Source organism: Dreissena polymorpha, chromosome 12, assembly GCF_020536995.1.
Source record: "Dreissena polymorpha isolate Duluth1 chromosome 12, UMN_Dpol_1.0, whole genome shotgun sequence".
Taxonomy (NCBI): Eukaryota; Metazoa; Mollusca; class Bivalvia; order Myida; family Dreissenidae; genus Dreissena; species Dreissena polymorpha.
The window spans coordinates 38,610,007-38,622,656 of NC_068366.1; the positions used below are offsets into that span (position 1 = coordinate 38,610,007).

The following is a 12,650-nucleotide window of genomic DNA, read 5'->3' on the forward strand; positions in this document are numbered from 1 at the left end:
TCTGCATCTTTATAATATATAAAAAGTGCAAAATTTAATTGGCAATAAGACACAAATATTTGCAGTATTTTTATTATTTTATATATGTGTAGCCTTAATGCAACATCATGAGTTCCACATGAAGCTTGAACAAAAATTAGGTGGTAAATTATCGCAAAAACAAAGGAACATTCCTTTTAACAAGATTAACAAGACTATTGCCAAGCAATATAGTCCCCTACCGGCTCCACCATTGTCAGAAATTCTACCATTGTCAGAATTGTTGTTGTTGCCATAGCAACCAGAATTTTTGACGTAGGAACAAAATGAAATGACGTGCATAATGTCCATATTGCCATCTATCCATGTTTCAAGTTTCATGAAAAAATAGTAAGAACTTTAAAAGTTATCGCAGGATCCAGAAAACCACCATTTTCAGCAGTATTAATAGTATATTTGTTGCAATAGCAACCAGAATTTTTGACGTAGGAACAAAATTAAATGACGTGCATAATGTCCATATTGCCATCTATCCATGTTTCAAGTTTCATGAAAAAATATTAAGAACTTTTAAAGTTATGCAGGTTCCAGAAAAGTGTGACTATCTGACTGACAGACTGACTGACAGACGGAGCGCAAACTATAAGTCCCCTCCGGTGAAACCGGTATGGGACAATAAACATTACTGAGGTTCCAAAAATGAAGTTAACCCAACCTGCAGTGTATCATGTGAAGTAACAACTCAAAATTGCTGCAAGCAATGAATTAGCTGCCAAAATATATAATCAATCAATACTTTTTTCTTACAATTCTAATCTGAAATGCGTGGATAATTGAATTTTTATGGAAAACCAGTAAGTCTTTAAAAGAACATGATAAATGATAAAGTCATGTTTTCTGAGGTTACTTCAAAATTACTTGGAACAAATATGAATTAGTAATGGCACATAGTGCACAAATATGTGCATCATGGGGAATATTTGCTAAAGAAATTTGGAGTTCCTCCTCAAACATTTCAGGAGAATAACAAACCACCCAGAAAACAGAATGAATTCAATATATATCCCGTTTGATATATTAAACATTGTTTGCAAGGGCTTAATTAAAAACATGATTCACAACTACAGACTTTCAAACTGCTAAACTTAGAATCCTAAATGCGAAGATGGTAGCTCAGATGAGCCAATTATGACATTTACAATCAACAGTATCACAGAATTATCAAAAGCCTAGATCTGGTAAAACTGGGCTTAATGCATGTGCGTAAAGTGTTGTTACAGATAAGCCTATGCAGTATACACAGGTTAATCAGGGATCACACTTGCAACTTGGATTGTTTTAGCATTTTAAAGAGACTTCCTTTAAAAGTTCCATAGAAGCAGACAATGTCTCCACGGATTAGAATGTTTGGACTGCATAGGCTAATCTGGGAGACACTATTCAAAAGCATAAAGCCAAGTTTTCCAGAATGCGGCTCATTATTATTAGACAACACCATGGTTACGAGGCTCATTATTTTTGGACAGCACCATGGTTACGAGGTTCATTATTATTGGACAGCACCATGGTTACGAGGCTCATTATTATTGGACAGCACCATGGTTACGAGGCTCATTATTATTGGACAGCACCATGGTTACGAGGCTCATTATTATTGGACAGCACCATGGTTACGAGAGACCTGTGTGTGACTGGAGTCTTTCAATCTCTGCTGCTCCTCTGTCCCCGAGAAGTTTCAACATCTGATAATACTGGCTCCTGAAAGGCAAAGAGGTAATGAAAAGTTTTAAACTTAAACTTATAGCCCCTGTTAAATAGCCTTTTATTCAAAGCTTTTCCTTTAAATTTTTAAGTGAAAGAAATTCGATTTCAGTGGGGAAAAAAAAGATTATATAATTTTCACTGAGTGAAACTATAACAAAAATGGCAATATTCGTTTCATCTAGTACAAGTGTCAATTAGTTTTCCAGACATATAAAGATGCAAGTAGTTTTTACTATAAATCCACGACAAATATCAACCTAACTATCATTTAGCCACAACACTGCACAGATTATGAAAACAATCCTAACAGACTCATTCATTACAGTTATTACATATTTTGTTGACATTATTATACACATGCTTATAAAATAGTTTAACAAAGTATGATTTTAAGCTGTTTTCCTGTATTTTAACAGAGGTTTATTAACCACATGATTCCCTGATAAATATAATTCAATCAATGAAATAACACAGCTATAAGTGATAATCTAAAAACAGTAAGGGTAGATTACAATAAATCCGATTCTCACAAGGTCCCAGAATAAACATGGGCTGTTTGTGCATGCCCCCCATATGGGCTCTCGGTTGTAGTGACAGCCATTGTGTGAATATGTTTTTTGTCACTGTGACCTTGACCTTTGACCTAGTGACCTGAAAATCAAAAGGGGTCATCTGCCAGTCATGATCAATGTACCTATGAAGTTTCATGATCCTAGCCATAAGCGTTCTTGAGTTATCATCCGGAAACCATTTTACTATTTCTGGTCACTGTGACCTTGACTTTTGACCTAGTGACCTGAAAATCAATAGGGGTCATCTGCCAGTCATGATCAATGTACCTATGAAGTTTCATGATCCTAGCCATAAGCGTTCTTGAGTTATCATGCGGAAACCATTTTAATATTTCGGGTCACCGTGACCTTGACCTTTGACCTTGTGACCTGAAAATCATTAGGGGTCATCTGCGAGTCATGATCAATCTACCTATCAAGTTTCATGATCCTAGGAATAAGCGTTCTTCAGTTATCATCCGGAAACCATTTTACTATTTCGGGTCACCGTGAACTTGACCTTTGACCTAGTGACCTCAAAATCGATATGGGTCATCTGCGAGTCATGATCAATGTACCTATGAAGTTTCATGATCCCAGGCATAAGCGTTCTTGAGTTATCATCCGGAAACCATTTTACTATTTCGGGTCACCATGACCTTGACCTTTGACCTAGTGACCTCAAAGTCAATAGGGGTCATCTGCATGTCATGATCAATGTACCTATGAAGTTTCATGATTGTAGCCATTAGCGTTCTTGAGTTATCACCCCGAAACCATTTTACTATTTCAGGTCACCGTGACCTTGACCTTTGATATAGTGACCTGAAAATCAATAGGGGTCAACTGCGAGTCATGATTAATCTACCTATCAAGTTTCATAATCCTACGCATAAGCGTTCTTGAGTTATCATCCGGAAACCATTTTACTATTTCGGGTCACCGTGACCTTGACCTTTGACATAGTGACCCGAAAATCAATAAGGGTCATCTGCGAGTCATGATCAATGTACCTATGAAGTTTCATGATCCTAGGCATAAGCGTTCTTGAGTTATCATCCGGAAACCATTTTACTATTTCTGGTCACCTTGACCTTTGACCTATTGACCTGAAAATCAATAGGGGTCATCTGCCAGCCATTATCAATCTACCTACGAAGTTTCATGATCCTAGGCATAGGGGTTCTTGAGGTATCATCCCGAAACCATTTTACTATTTCGGGTCACTGTGACCTTGACCTTTGACCTAGTGACCTGAAAATCAATAGGGGTCATCTGCGAGTCATGATCAATCTACCTATCAAGTTTCATGATCCTCGGCCTAAGCGTTCTTGAGTTATTATCCGGAAACCATTTTACTATTTCGGGTCACTGTGACCTTGACCTTTGACCTAGTGACCTGAAAATCAATAGGGATCATCTGCGAGTCATAATCAATCTACCTATCAAGTTTCATGATCCTAGGCCTAAGCGTTCTTGAGTTATCATCTGGAAACCATTTTACTAGTTCGGGTCACCGTGACCTTGACCTTTAACCTAGTGACCTCAAAATCAATAGAAGTCATCTGCGAGTCATGATCAATGTACCTATGAAGTTTCATGATCCTAGGCCCAAGCATTCTTGAGTTTTCATCCGGAAACCACCTGGTGGACGGACCGACAGACCGACAGACAGACCGACATGTGCAAAGCAATATACCCCTTCTTCTTCGAAGGGGGGCATAATTAGCCAACTTTAAAGGCTGGCCTCTCCTTCAGACTGTGCTAGATTACACACCAAATATTAAAACCCCGACAATTGTGGTTTCAGTGATGAAGATTTTGTATGTTAATTAATGTCATTATATATACATCAATCTTTTGACCCTGTCAGATCGTGTAGAGTTTTGATCCAAGGTCATGATTTGAACAAACTTGGCAGATGACCACCATACAATTTTACAAGCCCAATACAAAAAAATCTATGCCTTGCAGTTTCAGAGATTTTACAAGAGCACCGCCTTGCGGGTGCAGACCGCTCATCTATTTTTCTTTTTAAAGGTATAGGGACCTATCTCAATTTCAATCACAAAGGAGGGAGGGGTGGAGTGGAGAGGGGTGTATAGTGTGGGTGTGTGGTCATTTATTACATTATCTTCCAAAAATGCACAAAAAAAAGCAAAAACAAAAAAAACAAGAGCACCGCCTTGCGGGTGCAGACCGCTGATCTATTTTCTTTTTAAAGGTGAAGGGACTCTCATTTTCAATCACAAAGGAGGAAGGGGTGGAGTGAAGAGGGGTGTATAGTGTGGGGGTGTGGACATTTATTACATTATCTTCCAAAAATGCGAAAAAAATTCAAAAAAAAAAAATTCGGGTGGGGGGGGGGGGGGTTTGGTGGGAGGGGTGGGGGGTGGGGGGGTTTCTTTGGTGCGATGGTTGGACGGTATTTCAAACATATTAAAAATAATAAAAATAAATATTTGTGTTTTTTAACCGTTTCAAAAAAAAAAATAATTGGGGGGGGGGGGGGGGGGGTGAGGTGGGGGGTATAGTGTGAGGGTGTGGTGGAAATTTGTGAGATGATCTTAAAAAAAAATAAAAAAAAAATAAAAAAAAAATTGGGGGGGGGGGGGGGGGTGAGGTGGGGGGCAGGGGTATAGTGTGAGGGTGTGGTGGTAATTTGTGAGATGATCTTAAAAAAAAGAAAAATTTATGGGGGGGATTCGGGTTGGGGGAGGGGGGGGTGGGGGGGATTCTTGGGTGCGATTGTTGGAGGGTATTTCAAACATAAAGTAATAAAAATAAATAGTTGTGTTTTTTAACCGTTTAAAAAAAATAATTGGGGGGGGGGGGGTGGTGGGGGGGTATAGTGTGAGGGTGTGGTGGTCATTTGTGAGATGATCTTAAAAAAAAAAAAATAATAGGGGGGGGATTCGGGGGGGGGGGGGGGATTCGGGGGGGGGGCACGGGGGATGGTTCTGGTGGAGTCTATTGTGGTATGTCAGGTAAGAGTACTTTTGTCAAAGTATCAATCAAATCAAATCATAAATAAAGAAGTTATGGCAATTTTAGCAAAATTTAATAATTTGACCTTGAGAGTCAAGGTCATTCAAAGGTCAAGGTAAAATTCAACTTGTCAGGTACAGTAACCTCATGATAGCATGAAAGTATTTGAAGTTTGAAAGCAATAGCCTTGATACTTAAGAAGTAAAGTGGATCGAAACACAAATTTAACCATATATTCAAAGTTACTAAGTCAAAAAAGGGCCATAATTCCATAAAAATGACATCCAGAGTTATGCAACTTGTCCTTTTACTGTACCCTTATGATAGTTTGCGAGTGTGCCAAGTATGAAAGCAATATCTATGATAATTTAGGGGTAAAGTGGACCAAAACACAAAACTTAACCAAATTTTCAATATTCTAAGTATAAAGGGCCCATAATTCCGTCCAAATGCCAGTCAGAGTTACATAACTTTGCCTGCACAGTCCCCTTATGATGAAGTGTTGCAAGTATGAAAGCAATAGCTTTGATACTGTAGGAATAAAGTGGACCTAAACACAAAACTTAACCAAATTTTCAATTTTCTAAGTATAAAAAGGGCACATAATTCTGTCAAAAGGCCAGTCAGAGTTACATTACTTTGCCTGCACAGTCCCCTTATGATAGTTAGTAAGTGTTGCAAGTATGAAAGCAATATCTTTGATACTTAAGGAAAAAAATAGACCTAAACACAAAACTTAACCAAAATTTTCAATTTTCTTTGAATTTTTTTATTTTTTTTTAACCTTTGACCTTGAAGGATGACCTTGACCTTGAACTTCCACCACTCAAAATGTTCAGCTTCATGATAACGCTGTCTTGATTTTATTTTTTTTTACCTTTGACCTTGAAGGATGACCTTGACCTTGAAGAATGACCTTGACCTTAAATATCCACCACTCAAAATGTGCAGCTTCATGAGAACGCCGCTTTGAAATTTAAACAAAATAAAGGATGACCTTGACCTTGAGCTTCCACCACTCAAAATGTGCAGCTTCATCAGAACGCCGCTTTGAAATTTTTATAAAATTTTTTTACCTGGAAGGATGACCTTGACCATAAACTTCCACCACTCAAAATGTGCAGCTTCATGAGATACACATGCATGCCAAATATCAAGTTGCTATCTTCAATATTAAAAAAGTTATGGCCAATGTTAAAGTTTTCGGACGGACAGACGCCATATATTTGACTTTTGACCTTGAAGGATGACCTTGACCTTCACCTTTCACCTGTCAAAATGTTCAGCTCCATGAGATACACATGCATGCCAAATATCAAGTTGCTATCTTCAAAAGTATAAAAGTTATGGCCACTGTTAAAGGTTTTTTCCGACGGACGGACAGACTGACATACTGACGGACAGTTCAACTGCTATATGCCACTCTACCGGGGGCATAAAAATTATTTTTTTGGGGTGGGGGGTGGGTAAAGTGTGAGGGTGTGGTGGTCATTTATTAGATGATCTTTAATTAAAAAATAATATTAATGGGGGGGATTGAGGGGGATTCAGGGGGGGATGGTTTTGTGGTATGTCAGGTAAGAGTTGTTTTGTTAAAGTATCAATCGAATCGAATCATAAATAAAGAAGTTATGGCAATTTTAGCAAAATTAAATAATTTGACCTTGAGAGTCAAGGTCATTCAAAGGTCAAGGTAAAATTCAACTTGCCAGGTACAGTACCCTCATGATAGCATGAAAGTATTTGAAGTTTAAAAGCAATAGCCTTGATACTTTAGAAGTAAAGTGGATCTAAACAAAAAATGTAACCATATATTCAAAGATACCAAGTCAAAAAAAGGGCCATAATTCCTTAAAAATGACAACCAGAGTTATGCAACTTGTCCTTGTCTGTCCCCTTATGATATGATACATTAGGGGTAAAGTGGACCAAAACACAAAACTTAACCAATTTTTCAAGTATAAAGGGCCCATAATTCCATCAACATGCCAGTCAGATTATATAACTTTGCCTGCACAATCCCCTTACTATAGTTAGTAAGTGTTGCAAGTATGAAAGCAATAGCTTTGATACTTTAGGAAAAAAGTGAACCTAAACACAAAACTTAACCAAATTTTCAATTTTCTAAGTATAAAAAGGGCACATAATTCTGTCAAAAGGCCAGTCAGAGTTACATAACTTTGCCTGCACAGTCCCCTTATGATAGTTAGTAAGTGTTGCAAGTATGAAAGCAATAGCTTTGATACTTAAGGAATAAAATGGACCTTAACACAAAACTTAACCAAAATTTTCAATTTTCTAAGTATAAAAAGGGCACATAATTCTGTCAAAATGCAAGCCAGTTATCTAACTTTGCCTGCCCAGTCCCCTCATGATAGTAAGTGTACCAAGTTTGAATGCAATAGCATTGATACTTTATGAGAAACGTGGACCTAAACGCAAAACTTAACCGGACGCCGACGCCAATGTGATGACAATAGCTCATATTTTTTTTCCCAAAAATAGATGAGCTAAAAATAAATAAAATTATATACATATCAGGAAAACAATTAACCCCACAGCAGTGCCAACCTTGACCCCAGGATAATTATTTAAATGAACTTTGTAGAGTACCACCTTATGATATTACGCAACAAATATTTTAACATCTCACTTGTGCAGTTTCATAGATTTTAGAGTTATTTACTACAGAAGTCTATATAAATCATTTGATCCCTTGGGTATAGCCCATTTTGACCTACAGGAAGATGTGGACTGAGTAGAGGACCACTAAACAATCTTACACACCAAATATGTAAGATCTGACCCTTGCGGTTTTCAAAAAGATGTTTGAAGTTTTCATTTTTTCAAATCTATCTTTACCCCTGATGACCTACATATGTAATCGACCTTAACGTTTGACAAAGGGTCACCCAATAATAATGCCTGTGAAAATTGGTTAAAATCTGTTTAAGGAGAAGAAGTTGTTATAGCTATAAATTTATATCCCCATGTCACGTACTGACAAGATGACTGACATCACACGTACTGACAAGATGACTGACATCACACGTACTGACAAGATGACTGACATCACACATACTGACAAGATGACTGACATCACACGTACTGACAAGATGACTGACATCACACGTACTGACAAGATGACTGACATCACACATACTGACAAGATGACTGACATCACATGTACTGACAAGATGACTTACATCACACGTACTGACAAGATGACTGACATCACACGTACTGACAAGATGACTGACATCACAGTATCCTTAAAGCTTCCCATGAGCACTTTGTGCTAATGTGAGTTAAAATTGATTAGTCCTAATTAATTCAGGTCTCTATGGCTGTTTTCTGGGTAATGTCTAATATTTTTCTTAATGCAATTAATCAGTTCTGACACTGAAACACTGACCAAATCATTACAACTATATGTGTCGCGTTCTGAGAAAACTGGGTATAATGCTTGTGCGTAAAGTGTCGTCCCAGATTAGCCTGTGCAGTCCGCACAGGCTAATCAGGGATGATACTTTCCGCTTTAATGGTATTTTTCTTTTAAAGAAAGTCCCTTTTTACCAAAAATCTAGTTTAAGTGGAAAGTGTCGTCCCTGATAAGCCTGTGCAGTTTTCTCAGAACAAGGCTCATATATTTCACCTTAGTTTCTGATCCACTCCAACACCCCTTTTCCTCTCAATGTCCAGAAGGCTTTCTGAGATCTTCTGGATGACCATGATCACCACATCTGGCAGGAGCACAGCAAGCCTCTCCAGGACTCGGATCACTCCTGAACTGCTGTACTTGAGGTAGGTGGTCACAAACTGGCCGCATTCATCCTGAACTTGAGTCCTGACAACATGAACTGGCATTATTTCTGTGTAATTCATATGTAGCGTAGTGTCTTCCAAGAATAGCCTGAGCCATCCAGACACACTAATCAGGAACAACACTTTGCACTTGATTTTTGCTAAAAATAGCTTTTCTTTCAATGAAAAGCACCATTAAAGCTTATAAAATTCCCTGATAAGCCTGTGCAAACACAGACGCATTATGCCTGGTCTACCCAGAACTAGGCTCAATTTTAACAAGACTATTGCCAAGCATTAAAAGTCCCTACCTACCTACAATATTTGTAGTTCATTTGTTGCCATAGCAACCAGAATTCTTGATGTAGGAACAATATAAAATGACGTGCATAATCTCCATATTGCCATCTATCCATTTTTAAAGTTTCATTAAAAAATATTCAGAACTTTTAAAGTTATTGCAGGATCCACCATTTTCAGCAATATTTCCAGTCTATTTGTTGCCATAGCAACCAGAATTCTTGACTTAGGAACAAAATGAAATGACGTGCATAATCTCCCTATTGCCATCTGTCCATGTTTCAAATGTCATGAAAAAAATATGAAGAACTTTTAAAGTTATTGCAGGATCCAGAAAAGTGTGGCAGACTGACAGACACACAGAGCGCAAACCATAAGTCCCTCTCCGGTTTCACCGGTAGGGGACTAATAAATGATCAGTTGCTAAAAATAGGTAAGCATTCTGTTTTTCTACCTGTTGATACCCAAAGAAAATACCACATAAATCTTAATGATATTATAAAAATGCATTTTTATGACACAAAACTGTAGCTGGATAGAGGTTGGTATTTCTTCTTTAAATTATATAAATTCACACATGTTCAGACATAAATGTAGACATTTTTAGTGATGCCTGGCAAGGAAGAACTAACTAACATACTCAACATTTCAAAATGGATTCCATATAACAATTTAACCATAGTTCTATTTTAAAGTGACCACAGATTATACAAATTTGACCTTGTAAATGTTGAAGGTGAAGTAAATTGTTATAAGTTGTTTTACTGGTTAGTTTTATGCAAATAAATCAACATCTATATGTACAATTAACCAATAGTTGTTTTGAATAGCAATACAATATTTGGCATATAATTTCAATATATGTTTATTACACATTTGAAACAGCAGATTTTTCAAGAATCAATGGTAATGAGTAATTATGTATTACAGTTTCATTTCTTACACAATTATTTGGACCTTTAGCAGGTCCCCCCCCCCTCATGTTGAATTTGTGCGTATTTGCACTTGTAAACTTAAATCACAAGCCAAATTTGACCTGATAGATGTAAACAAAAATAAAGAACAGCAGTATTTTTACAAGGGGGCAAAAGATGCTCACCTGAAAAGTTACGGCGCAGATAAGTATTTAACAGACGCGGAGACAGGCGGACCAGCACACTTAACACAGGACAGAGTGTTTCAAATATATTGCCCCCACCGTCCCAATTAGGATGTAGTGGGTGAAAAACAATTGGGTGTAAAAAATGATAGCATGTAAATACCAGTATGCTCTAGCTCTGAAGTATTTTCTTCCCTAGGTCTAAGTCAATTCTGTTAATAGAAAAACAATGGATTGGTGAATACAGGACCACATTGGTATCACTACTACAGCCACCTACATAGTCTGTTCCTCCCTGTTGCTTGTGTAAGCCTCCGCTGTGGCCTGCAAACAGCCAATCACGGTGCTGATGCTGGGGTCGCTATGGGCAACCAGTAGCAGGTGCTCCAAACATGGCCGCAACAGGAGCGCCAGATCTCTGCAATACAGCAGGATACAGGGGAGTTAAGCCTTTGTTTACAACGAGATTTACACTAAGAAAAAGAAGGCATGTGGGGGATAGACTAGCAAATTACAAGATATATTTAGGAAACCCATGAAATCCATAAAAACTATGTTTAAACAAGTGTCCAAAAGATTATTTTCAAGTAAAGATCGGAAAACGTCTTAATTACGTTTGACATTTAATTGTGACCTAAACGAAGTATTGCCTTCAATTTAGTAATCTGACTCTTGTATGCAAAAGACTAACTCTTATATTTTATCACTTGTGCCAACTTATTATTTAAAATTGTTTAATGGACAGTAAATTTAGATAGAAGACATGCCCTATTTCAAGAATAAAGTGCTGAATTTTGATCTTTGACCATAAAGTTTGACCTTGAACTTGATATACGCCACTCCTTTCTAAACAGGCAAAAACCAACATATACATGAAAATGGGTGCAAAATTAAACATTCTTCATAAAGAACAAGATGTGTTTGTGAAACACAATTTCCCCGTATATGATGTTTGACCTTGTAGGATGACCTTGACCTTGACCCTTCACCATTCAAAATGTGCAGCTCTATGAGATACACATGCATTTCAAATATAAAATTGCTAGCTTCAATGTTGCAGAAGTGACATTACATGAGCAATTTTGACCCATATATTTGACCTTGAAGGATGACCTTGACCTTTCACCACTAAAAATGTGCAGCTCCATGAGATACACATGCATGCCAAATATCAAGTTGCTATCTTCAATATTGCAAAAGTATTAATAAAATTAGCGATTTGGGCCACATATATTTGACCTCTGACCTTAAAGGATGACTTTGACCTTGACCTTTCACCACTAAAAATGTGCAGCTCCATGAGATACACATGCATGCCAAATATCAAGTTGCTATCTTCAATATTGCAAAAGTACTCATAAAATGAGCGATTTTGGCCACATATATTTGACATATTACCTTGCAGGATGACCTTGACCTTGACCTTTCACCACTCAAATTGTGCAGCTCCATGAGATACACATGCATCCCAAATATCAAGTTGCTATCTTGAATATTAAAAATACTGCAAAAGTGTATATTAAATGAGCGGTTTTGACCCATATATTTGACCTTTGACCTTGAAGGATAACCTTGACCTTGACCTTTCACCACTCAAAATGTGCAGCTCCATGAGATACATATGCATGCCAAATATCAAGTTCCTATCTTCAATATTGCAAAAGTTATTGCAAATGTTAAAGTTGGCGCAAACCAACCAACAGACCAACAGACCAACAGACAGGGCAAAAACAATATGTCCCCCACTACTATAGTGGGGGACATGAAAACTGCCCCATCTCTTGCAGCCATGTTTCTTTTCATAAATCAATTTCGATAAAGGACCAACCAATGAATATTATTTACTTTTTTGTTTGTTTGGAACAGTCCTTAGATAGAAATTTTATCATAATAATTATCTATATGGTAATGCAAGAAAAACAAGATGTGTTTGTGAAACACTATGTCCCCATATATGACGTTTGACCTTGAAGGATGACCTTGACCCTTCACCACTCAAAATGTGCAGCTCCATGAGATACACATGCATGTCAAATATAAAATTGCTAGCTTCAATATTGCAGAAGTGACATTACATAAGCAATTTTGACCCATATATTTGACCTTGAAGGATGACCTTAGCCTTGACCTTTCACCACTCAAAATGTGCAGCTCCATGAGATAAA

General features: G+C 37.4%; 1 protein-coding gene across 2 annotated transcripts in view; it reads right to left on the bottom strand.

The window, feature by feature from the left end:
• Positions 1 to 56: 56 nt before the first annotated feature.
• Positions 57 to 12,650, bottom strand: part of LOC127852897 (protein MMS22-like) — a 91,461-nt gene continuing 78,867 nt past the window's right edge. For both annotated transcript variants that reach the window (XM_052386930.1, XM_052386931.1), the window contains 3 exons: positions 10,766 to 10,903; positions 8,938 to 9,129; positions 57 to 1,737 (listed from right to left, as the gene is read on the bottom strand). In XM_052386930.1, the coding sequence (XP_052242890.1) occupies positions 1,650 to 1,737; positions 8,938 to 9,129; positions 10,766 to 10,903 (418 nt within the window). In that variant the 3' untranslated portion in view covers positions 57 to 1,649. The remainder of the gene's footprint in view (positions 1,738 to 8,937; positions 9,130 to 10,765; positions 10,904 to 12,650) is intronic.